At 52.3% G+C, this 12950-nt stretch overlaps 1 protein-coding gene across 1 annotated transcript; it reads left to right on the top strand.

Annotated features, from left to right (window-relative positions):
- Nucleotides 1-2084: 2084 nt before the first annotated feature.
- LOC149810206 (cell division cycle protein 27 homolog B-like) lies at nt 2085-4592 on the top strand. Its single transcript, XM_089994380.1, has 4 exons — nt 2085-2381; nt 3038-3303; nt 3513-3789; nt 4398-4592. The coding sequence occupies exons 1-4, from the start codon at nt 2085-2087 to the stop codon at nt 4590-4592; spliced, it is 1035 nt and encodes a 344-aa protein (XP_089850506.1).
- Nucleotides 4593-12950: the final 8358 nt, after the last annotated feature.

Below are 12950 nucleotides of genomic sequence, written 5' to 3'. Positions count from 1 at the left end.
TCCCCTCGCCAATGTCCCTGTCACGCCGTTCCTCCCCTCCTTCACCAATCCGAGTTTCATGACGCCCTCTCCAGGGCCCGCCGCTGATGGTCCCCCACTACTGGCTGGAAAGTACCCCCAGGTAGCTTCCCGCCATGTACCCTCAATACATGATGATGATTTACTACCGAATCCACATGGACATTGGCTCCAGGAACCAATGGGATTACATGCCAGTGGATTAAATACTAACAACACTTCCAGATGAGCTAGACACGTGCTTAGAAGCACATGCTTGGTGTGGTCCATCGGTGCCTGCTTGAAGGATAGTCAAGTTAAAGATACTAGCCCTAGGCACTAGGTCAGGATATGGTAAGTCAGGCTGGTCCAGGTACGCTTGCCTAAGATGATAGTAATGGTAGCACTGATTCCCGAGTAGTTCTTGGAGTTGCCAATGTGGATGCGGTAGTTTTGTAAATATATATGCTTGGCTTCACAACCTGGTATGCGAGACATGAAAGTGAGTCTGTTGAAGTTCAGAGTAGACCTGACAAAATGTAAACCATGTACACCCTTGTGTGATCCACCCGCTATGGAGCAAACGCTTGTTGTGGTTGCATCATCGTCAACAGAACGTTCACCTGGACAGCAACGATCATACGTCTCAGCATCCGTTGATGAAAATACTTATCTTTTGTTTCCAAGCGATTGGTGAGTTCTATTGCCGCTGCAAGTGTAAGGGTCCCCATTCTCCAACAACTAATGCGCAAGCTTCACAAGTAAGATCCACTACATCATATGGGTCTATCAGTCCCAAGTGCCCTCAATTGATGGGCGCTTCGAGATTTTGAAACATGATGAGTAGTCATGGCGCTACCCACATGCCGCGACTTTGCTATGATCTATATACATCATCATCATCATAGATACTAGCCCCGTACGTTTTCAGGAGCATGAGTGCAGGCCAGGAAGCCTCCGTAGAAGGCTTGAACGATTAGAAATATAATAGGTTTCAACCGATTGTGGGTCGTCCCCAGATCCAGCACTGCCTTTTCCTGCTTGAACACACTATCTCGAAAATAGCGCCGCAACCATGTTCTTGTCGTGTGCTCTCATCATCACAGTGACATAGACGTGCGTATCGCATCGCTTGAAACCCTTCACGCTGTGAAATCAAAACCAGTCACGGCAGCCGGATGAAGACGCTGTATAGTGCACCCATCCATTGTACATGTTCTGCTGCTTCAGTACAGGAGCACAGCACATCATCAACAACATACTAGTGCTGCACCCATGATCTGCTGCTGGAACACAGTCGTAAAACGGCGCACCATCAACAACACACCAGCGCTGCACCCATGGTCTGCAGCAGCAACAAAGGAGCACGGAACTCATCCTTTGCTGCTGAACAACCATGCATTAGCACGGCACCAAGCTCGTGACTGTGCACGACTTGCAGGCCCCTGTGCGATATGCAGCTGTTCACAGTGAAGCACCCACCTCGGGTATGGCCACGAGCATGTGCCCTGACTCATCTATGACCGGACCCACATCGCTTGTTCACGCGGACCCTGTGCCTCAGCCTGCATCCCCCCCCCCGCCTGCCAAGGCTCCTCCCATGACCCTGGGCCCTGACCCTGCCACGCGGGGGGCTGTGCTCGACTCCAACGCGGTGAGGCGAAGCTCGCGGCTGACTAAGACGCGTGCAGGAGGGCCTGGCGACGGTGATGGGGCACTTGAGGGCGAGGAGCTGCCTCGGCCGTCGGATGTAGCGCCTTCCACATCCACCTCCGCCACTCAGCAGGTGCTTGCCGCCCGCCTGCGTGACGCACCAAAGACAGCAAAGGGAAAGCTTTGTGGCAATCGCGAATTGATCGGAATTGTTTAGCTTGCCTCAAACACGTGTCATGGCTTTTCCTTCCAGGGCCCTGCTGACTCAAAAAGTCACTGAATACTTTGCACGGTTGATGGCATGAATCTGCACTTGCGTTTGCTGGACAAAGAAAGTCTCGAAGAGTGTGCTTTCCTCGCAGGACGGCCCGCCCAAAGGCACCACGATGATTAGCAGGCAAGCACTCGTCTCTCCGGCGCTGCCCGTCTGCGTCATGGGCGCAAACAGCCCAGAGGGCCAGGCGGAGTGTGTTGCGTTGTTGCGAGCGCTTGGCAAGGGCTACCGGCTGCTGTCAGAGTTCAAGTGCATAGAGGCGCTCGAGGCCTTCAAGGAGCTACCCACGCAGCACTACACGACTGCCTGGGTGCTCTCGCATGTCGGCAAAGCGTACTTCGAGATGGTGGACTACCACAAGTCTTGCTTGTTTTTCGAGTGGAGCCGAAATGTGGACCCGTACCGCCTCGAGGAGCTCGAGGTGTACTCCACTGTGCTGTGGCACATGAAGAAGCAGGCGCGTCACTCCCAGCTATTTTGCAGTGAACACTCTCATGGGATCACCAATGATTAGTCTGATTTGTCCGTCTTGGAGTTACAAATGTCCATTTGGATGCGTAGACTTTTGAGAAACAAACATCAGTATGACGCATGGATATGCAAGAAGTAGTCAGCTCAGGCCGAAAGCAACCAATCACATTCGAAACAGTATAGCTCCTTGAACGTCAACGGTCGGACCTCCTGACTCAGGACAGAAATGCGCGGCCGCTCGCACGAGCTGAAACTTGAAGACAGTGCAGGTGCATGATAGCATTGCCCCTACGTATGCCGATGCTGAGTCCCCCAAGCGCGTAAGTGACAACCCGTCTTTGAAACGATGCATCATCATTATCACACCACATCTATCGATGAGAGCAGGAACTACGACACAGGCGGAAAGCAACCAAGCATCCATGTCTGAATTGCCAATGTTCATATGGGGTCGATAGTGTTGCGAGAAGATGCATCATTACATCACATAGATAATGGCAGGAAATAGTCAACAAGCAACCAAACCAGGAGATGCATCAGCATCAACATCGCCAGAACAGCACTACCGACCACATGCAGCATTCTCAACACACCACTTCAATTTCTGCAGGCGGACCATATTTACTTATTCATTTGCTGCAGGTGGACATGAGCCATCTAGCTCAGGACGCTCTCGCCCTGGACCGCCTCTCCCCACAGGCCTGGTGCATTGTCGGAAACTGTTTTTCGCTCCAGAAGGAACACGAGACCGCACTTCGCTTCTTCCAACGCGCCCTTCAGCTCGAGCCTCACTTCACATACGCCTACACCCTCTGCGGCCACGAGTACTTTGCGAACGAGGACTTTGACAAGAGCCTCGCCTTTTATCGGAATGCTCTCATCCGCGACCCCCGCCACTACAACGCTTGGTGTGTACTCACCCTGCCCGATCTGCTCTGGTTGCCGTTGTCTGTAGAGACAGCAATGGAGCTCTTTCATCAGTGATGCGTTTTGATTCTGTCTCCATCTCAGCTCCAGCAATCAGATGTAAAGAAATGAATTTAGGAACCTCTGGGTAAGCCAAACACATGCGTTCGCCCTTGACTCAAGCGCGTCAGTGGGCCATTCCCGAGTGCAGGTACGGCATCGGCCAGATCTACTACCGCCAGGAGAAGTTCGAAATGGCGATCAACAACTTCAAGCACGCGCACCAAATCAATCCTCGCTCCTCTGTGTTGGCGTGCTATCTCGGCATGGCCTATCATAAGCAGGGGCTTTCTGGGGACGCCCTCGAGTGGTTGCAGCGGGCGATCGACGCCGACGCTCAAAACCCACTGGCCCGTTTCGAGCGGGCGAGCGTCCTCATCAGCCAGGAGAAGTACGTGGAAGCGATTGACGAGCTGGAAAGCCTCAAGGTGTGTTGCGAATCTGCAGAACTGCAGGCAAGAAAGCCGCAGAAAGAGATGAGAAAGAATGTGATGAGCAAGACAGGGGCAGCGCTCACATCGTAGTAACCAAAGCGATGCCCAGTTTGTCAAGGCTGGGGTCAGACGGCGCTGGGTACTATCAATTACATTCATGGATGAGTATGTGTAGAAGCATCGTGACAGGACACAGACATGGCGAACAACTTGTCAGATAATAAGAAATCAGATACGAGAAGTACCGTGTGCACAGTCGGTAGTATTCTGAAGAAAACATCATCATCAGATCCTCCTTTGCGGGATGCTGTATCCCTCTATTCAGGCGCTAGATCACCGCTGGCTGTCTGGCCGGCCTTGTTTGGGCTGGCGTATGTATCTACCGCAGTCTAGATAATAGTTGACCGAAATACGTAACGCAACATGGCTCTGAGAGTACCTATAGGTACAAGAAATCGAGACAGATTCTATCTTCATTCCGGATCAATATGTTTTGGATAGAGAACGTGACACAACGCAACGCTGGGCACTGGGTCGAGTGTTGTGTAGACTGTGGTGATTGCATTGTCATCATCAGGGCTTAGACTGTGTCTGGACTTCAGGACATCGCTCCTCGCGAGGCGACAGTGTATTACCAGATGGGACGAATCTACAAGAAGCTCAAGCTCATTGACAAGGCGCTGACTCACTTCTGCCACGCCATGGACCTCAAGCCCACCTCCACAGACCAAAACCTCATCAAGTCGGCCATCGAGAAGCTCCATGTCGATGATGACGAGGTTGACGAGGAGATTTGAGAGATGTCACGCCGATGTCGAGCGTCGGCGAGCTCCTATTTGTGGCCTATATAGGCCACATAATCAACGAGTCAGCTAGTCAAAGATATATCAACCAGATTCTTTGACTAGCTGACTCGTTGATGATTATGTATCGGTTGCCAGCAACTTTGCATCGACTTAGCCGTGAGAGTCTGTGCCAAGCGCTATCGATTTGTCTGAGGAGAGTTGAGAGTACTCTGTGATCCAGTGCGTGTCTGGCTGTCTTGTTGTTGCAGTACATCCACGCATGGACTGGCGCTTTCATCTTGAACTTCCGGGATGTTGTCTATCAAGACGTTGACTTGGTTTTTGTACATTGCTATAGCCAAGTTGTTAAACAACTTCTCAGAAAAGCTTCGAGCTGGCAGCAGCTGAGCTGCCTCTGGAATCAGATGCAGCGAACAGGCACTGTGACCTCCCACTGTGCATTCCGCTGGTTGAATGCCAGTTACTTGATCATGGCTGATGGCGGCGCATGATGCCAGTCAAACCGACTACACAATACAAACTCCATCTCTGCCATGCACTAACGTACTAGCCAACACACTGCTAGTACCTGCAATCTCAATAGCAGGCCAGTTTGCACAAAGCATTTGCAGAATTGTGTGAAATCGGGTTGCTTTGGACGGCGTGCACAAATGCGCAACATTGCTCAGCATACTCTCGTGTCACGATTCCCCCCCTGGTGTTGCAACAAGTGCGCAAAGGCTCCTGATCTCTTCCTGCCAGTCCGTGCGAGACATTCTTGCCACGGTCTCAATCACGGCCTGAGCCCCTTGCCCCGACGCAATCGCTGTGGCGAGCTTGCCAGTGCCATCCTCCAACGGATTGTGAGCTAGGCCCAGCATCCTCAAACTCGAGAGCCTTTGAATGTGTCTCGAGAGTGTGAAGACAGTGTTGAGGTTCACATCGAGGTACTTCAGGTTCGTCATGCGGGTGCAGAACCACCCTGGGATTTCGTACAGCACGTTGTCGGACATGTACAAGGCCTCGAGCGCTGCCGGCATGCAGGGGGGCATTCTTTGAAACCTATTCTGGCTGAGATTGAGTTCTCGAAGGTTGCTCAGGCAGGGCGCAGCCCCCCCCGTGTACTCCTGCACAGCAATCACACATTGACACATGTCATGTGCAGCTGTCTCATCGGGTGGCCTATTGCATCCCATTTCTACACCACCTTGCGGGGTGGCCTATCTTATCGGGTGGCCTGAAACATGCCATTTTACCAAACCTCACCAAGAGGCTCATTCATCATCAGGTGGACTAACTCATCCCTTTGTTACGCCGCCTCATCATTAGCTCGTGTCCTGCACTGCACCTGCAATGCCATCCATCCAGCTTAACAACAGCTACGGGGCCCAAATGCTTGCAGAAGTCATCCTGGAATGGGATGACACAGATGAACTGCACTGCAGACAGCTGATATGCAGGCACCGGGAGAAAGTAGACAGGACATCTGTCAGATGCTCGCTACGATTTCAATCTTGTTACCAGGTAATCAGCGCCTTTGCTTTACACCCATACAATGTGAAAAGGGTTTGTCTGTAAGGACATTACCTTGACTGCGGTCCACCGCTCGTTCCCTTGCGGTGTCCCGGTCTGCCAGTCCGAATCTGCAATAACAACATCCGCAGCTTCTTCATCACGCATCAGCTGCTCCAAATACGCATGACGCGCCTTACTATGGTCGCCGGAAAATTGTTCCAGAAGCAAGTCGGCACGCGTGACTAGACTGCGCATGTCGCCCTCCACAGCTTCAAATCTGTCGAGGGCGTTGATTTGGAGGTCAAGGACACTCATCTGAGTCAGCTCTCTCAGCAGATGCGGCGGGAAAGTATGCAGCCCATTTGCCGCCAAACGCAGCTCTTTCAAGCCTGCAATGAGAACGGCTTCTGGATGAGGGAAGATACGAATGGACAGATGGGGGATGGGGCTGCTGCAGGTCGTGATTGATGGAGGAGAGTGGCATAAGAGCAGCTGGAAAAAACGCATCTGCTTGAGCACGACAGCTTGCACCAAGCGTTGGTTGTTAATTGTGCTACAAGCAAATGCATTGCTTCATAAGCTTCCCCCTGATGAAAGACATCAATGCCACGAGGGTGCATTTGGTCATTTCATGATGAAGTATACTTCTTGTCACTCACTTTCGCATCCCCAGGGACATTGGCAACTTTAAGTACTTGAGAAACAACCCTACCATGCAAATATAAACAGAATTCGGAGCCATGTTTGTATACCTTTGGGACCGTGCCCAACGAGCTTGGCTTAGCTTCTGGCTTGGGCACAGCTTGCCAAGCCCAGGCACGCCTAGAGTGCTTGAGGTCAACATGTGCAGTTCTTTGGCACACTCTCCCTCCGGGAACGTTGGCAAGAGTGTGTATTCTGATATCTTTCCTACCAAGAGTTTGAACGAGGCACTCTCCACAACTATCAGCTTCGCGGATCTTGTGTTTTCCGCTTCGTGACAATGTCATCAGGTTTCGAACACTACCTTGAAACGAATGCATGTTGATCATCTGGGCCTGAAAAGCACACTGTCTGGAAAGCTCTGCTTGCTGGAGAGAAAAGAAAGCAACAGCCACCAGGGGTATAAATGTCTCGCGATCAGTAAGCAAATGAGTAAGCCAATCAGGAACCATGCCATAGTCATCCGCAACATGCGCTTGGCAGAACACGGCTTGCAAAAGCAAATTTGCCCCCATACTTTGTACAGATGTCGACTCTGGAAATAACGCAACGACAAACCATCCAAGCTATCGCAAACATACCATCCCGACAACGGTGAGACAAGCAAACACAACATCCCGATAAGGGTGAGATGCTCAACAGACCTCAGCCATCAAGGGAGCTTACTAGTCAAGCTGCTGAGTGCAGGGGGGACAGTTCCGAGTACGTTGTGAGAGGCGTTGAGGTGGGTTAGACTGCGGAGAGAGCTGAAAGACTGCGGCAGTACGCTGAGCTTGTTGTGGCTGATGTCCAGCGTGTGGCAGCAAATCCAGCAGCTGATGTTCTCCGGCAGCGCTCCTATGGCGTTGTGGCTGAGGTTGATTGTGCACAGGTTGGCCAGATGGCCCAGGGCCTCGGGCACGGCAGTGATGCTGTTGTGACTCAGGTTGATGTCCTGCAAAAGCAACTTAGGTCGAGGGTCCAACGGTGCATTTCATGGCATTCATCGCTGAATACAATGAGCAGCGGCGTAAAGCGGGGAGATCATGGGGGCGCAGCGCCCCCCAATACGTGCATTTCTATACACTCGTAGTTGCACCGGTATGAGATATTTTGCATCATAAAGCGGGGGATTTGGAGGGCCACAGCGCCCGGAACTATACGATTTCTAGACAACCTGATTCCAATTCTTTGAGGAGTAGAATCGTTGTGACGCAGGTTGATGTCCCGCACATGCGACATGACGTGTTTTCGAACGCACAACTAGACAATGGTGTGCTATGATATCGTGACAGCCACTGACATGGTTCAGAATCAAGACGGATGGCAGACAGCTGGTTTGCGCCAAAAATGGGAGCACTTCGCTAAACAGATTTTAACCAAATCGATGTAACAGCCCGCATTATGTGTAGCGATCCTCAGAAATTCCGGTGCATCGTCTGCAACATTCGAACTGCAATTCCAAGATGTTTCGATTTGAACTTAGACCACATGCCGCGAGCTGAATGAGATAGGGGAACGCTGGCAAAACACGGTGTGTAGTGCTCTCTTGCGTGGACCTGGCACGATTCCAGATTGTTCTTCTATTCTTTTCTTTTTCAGTGGCAGGCAAAGCCTGTCAGGCACTTTCAAGCAATCGGCCAACACACCCGCAGGTTTGGCATCGTGGTGGCAATGTGTTCCGGGATAATTGTGAGCGCGTTGTGAGCGACGTTAAGGGTGCGCAACGCATTTAGAACGGGCATGACTGGCCATTCTGTCAGCTGGTTGAAGCTTAGGGCGATGCACTGCAGCCAGTCGTGGCCCATCAGTGAAGGCACCTGGGCAACTCCAAGACCTGTCAGCTGCAGAAAGACAGCCCCAGGGGCGAGGCTTTCCACATAGCGCGCAATCGCGTGTGGTGCCGCACAATTCTTTGCAGCTTCAACGACCACAAACTCCTCCTGCACGACAATCATTGCGTCAAGTATGGCATTGCCAATGTCCACGTGGTCGCAGTGGTGTTGTCAAGAGATACCTTCACAACGATGACACATCTGCATGATCTATACTGTATAGCCGCCAGCTATTCAGAAACGCCAATATTCGATATTTGCTCAAAGCCCGCAAGCGATCGTAGGCATGATGAACCAGGAGAATTCCTCATATCTGCTGCTTTCATTTCTTCAACTATCTTCTGAACAATTGTTTTCTAAAATCTGTAGATTTGGGACAGATATTTCCCAAACGGTCATCCTCTGCTATTTCGCTTCGACATTTAGCAGCATTACGGTGTACATCATGCGCAAACGATGGAGCATAATGTGCCTTGCAGCAAATTAAAAAAGTACCTCTGCAACGATTGGAGTTTTCTGTGCCTTGCTAACGCTCTCGGAGCGCATGGACGCCCGCATCGAGAGCCCCCTCTGGATGGGGGAGCCGTTGTTGGGGTCGTCATCGGGAACGACACCCTCGAGCGCTGGCAGCAGCTTGGACTTGATATTTGCGAGCTCGTTGTGAACCTTGTACAGCGCTGCATCATACGTGGTTGACATGTTGGCAAAGAAGACGGTGTCGAGGTCCATTTCCAGGAGCCTGTTTGCCTGGTTGACCGTCAACATTTCGGATGCGTCATGCCCTTCATCTGCACATCAGGCCACTTTTCTCTCACAGCAGAACAAAGTGAGGGCATGCGTGAGGCGCACATCAAGGCGCAAGATCAGCTCTTGTTGTCTTTATTTATTTTCTCCTTCTCTTCCCTATACTCCTTGCTGAATTTTCGGCTCGTCACGACTAAGACTTGTCATCGCCGCCTTCCTTGGGCTGGCGCATTGATTCTTCTTCTTTTTATGAGGCGCACGATGCATCCCTTCAACAATGCGCGAGTCCGTATCTGGCTGTCTCGCGGTTCTCAACGCCGCCTTCTTTGGGCTGACTTATTCAGGTCTTTGAGGCGCATGATATCGCTAGGATCTACTTGGCAAAGTGTGCTGGTTCCACATGTGCCTTTGCTCGTATCTTTCAATGTTTTGGCCTGCTTAGCGACCATTGCTTGCACAGGATTCTCCTGGTAGAAGCACCCCTCACGCAAGGGTAATACCGGTCACGGCTGACTGATGTAACCACATCGTTTCCCTGCCTGTAAGGCCTGCTAGCACCAAACTGCTCTCTGACTGTGCATATCTCATGGAGAGTCCTTCCTAGCGGCACTGTTGCTTTTGCCTGCAGAACTCCACATTTCAATCTGCTTCGTCAGGATAAAGGTCAGGAGCTAGGCGATAGATGATCGGCCACATTGGTGTTGCACGGAAAATCAACAGAAGGGGACATGGTATGATTCCCAATCAATCGATGGCTTCCCAAATAGTCCGTGGAGTTGCCAATGTCCATGTGAACACGGTAGTGTTGTAACACGACACATCATCACCATTTATCTTCTAGTTCGCGGCTGTTGCGTGGTGGTGAAGGCAGGTGTGCGCGCACCTCGATAAGCTCGCTGCATGGCGCGCTGCTTCCGTGTTTGGAAAGTCTCGGAGGGAGCGAACTCGGTCGAGTCTGTAGGAACCAGTGGCTCCAGAGACTGTTGCTGAACAAGGCCCAGTTCGGCATCTAGCTCATGTCGCAGCGCTCTCCGTGCAGCCATTGGCGTCTTTACACCTGCACAGCACTTGCCTTTAGCTCTTTTCAAGTGAGGGCGTACCATATCTATTCGTTCAAGTGCGTGCTGTGGCTTGAGGTCTTCACGTTTGATCGAGTCTTCTGCTCACTGCAATTCCACATGTCTCCCCTCAAAAACAGCGTGCACACATTGATTCAAAAGCTCATTTGAATTTGAATCTGCACATGCACATAGCACTGATTCCCAGGCTACTACTTGCAGTTTACCAATGTCCACGTGATTGGTGCGGCAGTGTTGCGACACGGCACACCACCATCATCAGGCGGAGCACTGACCTGCAAAACTCATAATCTTCTGGCACCGCGAGTACCGCTTCTCAGGGTTCAACAGCACAGCCAGTTTGGAAGGCATCTGGATGCGCTGAGCGCGGAAGGTGGGGCTGAGCGGCTTTTCGTCCTCTGCCGCCCCCCCCCCCCCCCACACGTACTGGGCCCTTCCGAAGCGCTGACTTAGATGCCCAGAACCTACGCTCAGTTGCAGGTGTCATCGCTCGGACCTCACTCATTGTCGGAATCAGGTGCTCAAGGGCGGATGAGCTCGGCATGCTGTTCCACTTCCGACTGGACTTCTTCGTTGCAGCCCCTTGTAGCTCCCCTGTGGGGCTCCCAGACGCGCCCGTGGCGTTTCGCGTCTTTGCACGCGCAAGCAGCGGCTCCCTCCGGGGCGTCGGCTTACTGATCGTTGCATCATGTCCCCTCCCCCCCCCCCTCCTCTGCAGCGCCCCGACCCGCGAATGTCTCGAAGAGTTCCTCGCTCATATCCAACTTCTCGAACGCGACCGTCTTCCCGTGACCGCGACTCCGTTCCAGAGTGGCAGCGTTTGCTCGGGTCGCGAGCACTTCAGCGTTGGTGTTGCCGCGGCGGGCCTGTAGGGTGCTGAGTGAGCGCGAGAGCGGATGAGTGCCGTGGGAGCGTTTCATTCCGGACGGTGAAGAGTTGTCTCCGCTGGGGGTGGCGACTTCACCGGAGGCCTTGTGCCCTGAGGTCACGGAGTGCGCGGGGGGGGAGGGTGCGTCTTCGGAATGGGCTGTGCCGTCTAGGAAGGTGCGGAAGCTGATCTCGTGATGGACGGGAGGCGGCAGTGGGCGTTTGAGGGTGGACACAGGCTCAGACCACTCCGCATCAATAGCATCGTTCAAGTTGTCGTCAGCGATCTGCATGTAGTTACAAGTCATTTGCTGATTTGAATGTGCTTGAGACATAGTTACGGATGATGGTGACGGCAAGGCATCTTTTCAAGACGCAACCAGCTCCACCTGGGGCTGCCAGAATGGGCATTTGTGAGCCAACATGAACGCTTGAATGAGCAGACGTAGAACAGACAGGTAGATCAATCGGGATAAGTGCAATGTCGCCGCAAGAGCTCATTCTAAATGGATGATTTGCGGCATCGGAGCATGGATGTTGGGTTGTCTGGAAATGCGGTGTGGACGGATGCCTACGTGAGCGAACATCCGCGAAGGAAAGAGACCAATCAAGGGTGGAAGGGGGTCGTATAAGAACTGGTGGAGGACAGAACTGGTCCTAGCTCAACTGCCATGGCTTAAGCTCCACATTTTGAGTGGTGGCAACTGACAGCTCCAAATGATCACCTGAGCCCTTGGTGATGATGATGTATCTTGTTGACTTGGTCATTGTTGCTTGCTGACTGTTTCCTGCGATTATCTATGTGATGTAATGATGTATCTTGTTGACTTGGTCTTGCTATTGTCTATGTGATGTATCTTTTCACAACACTACCGCATCCACATAAACACTGGCAACTGCGAGTGCTACTTCTGAGAAACGGCCACCCTGGTAACAGGGCCGCCAACCTCTCAGGGGTGATCACGATCAGACACGATATCGCTCAATTCTCTTCTCTTTGTCAGGGGCAAACACGTGTATCTTGAGATATGTGCATGCAACGGCACAGCAGGGCAACGCACGCCAGCCTCGTCGAGCGCGCGAGTGACCAATGCGCCTCGTAATACTCTAGGATCGGCTTCCGATCGAGTCCGCTGAACCGCTGACTGCGCCCGACTCAGCGTCGCAACTCGGCTGAACTTTGGCGCCCCCCCCGTTGCGGGGGATTTGCAGCCCTGCAGATCGTCGCCCCCCAGTGCTTCGTCATCGCTCAGGTGTGTGTTGTTGTCCTTGTGCGGAGGCTTGATGAAGTCTCGCAGCTGCCAGCCGGAGCCAAAGGGCGTGCAGAAGTGCGTACTCATTACGCTGTGGTGCACCGTGTCGGTCAGCACGATGACGTGGCCGTGAGTCACCACGCGCGCTTCCTCTAGGATCTGACGGGCGGTTGAGATCGCGTGACCTCTGATAGCAAACACGAAGCGCCCGTTGCTTGTTATGCAAACAAGCGCGCCAAATGCAATCGCAATCTTCAGCCTGCAGACAAGGAACATCAGTGTTTTGGTCACACGTGTCCGCTGCTTGAGTCATGACAATGGTAGCATTGTGATTCTTGTAGAAATCGCAGTTGCCAATATCCATGTGAAAGTGCATTTTGTTCAAGATGGACAAGG

The sequence above is a fragment of the Nuphar pumila genome, unplaced genomic scaffold (genome assembly GCF_984573655.1).
Source record: "Nuphar pumila unplaced genomic scaffold, dmNupPumi1.hap1.1 HAP1_SCAFFOLD_470, whole genome shotgun sequence".
Classification (NCBI taxonomy): Eukaryota; Viridiplantae; Streptophyta; class Magnoliopsida; order Nymphaeales; family Nymphaeaceae; genus Nuphar; species Nuphar pumila.
Note: the sequence above shows the minus strand (reverse complement) of the source record. Positions and strands in the feature narration are given on the sequence as shown.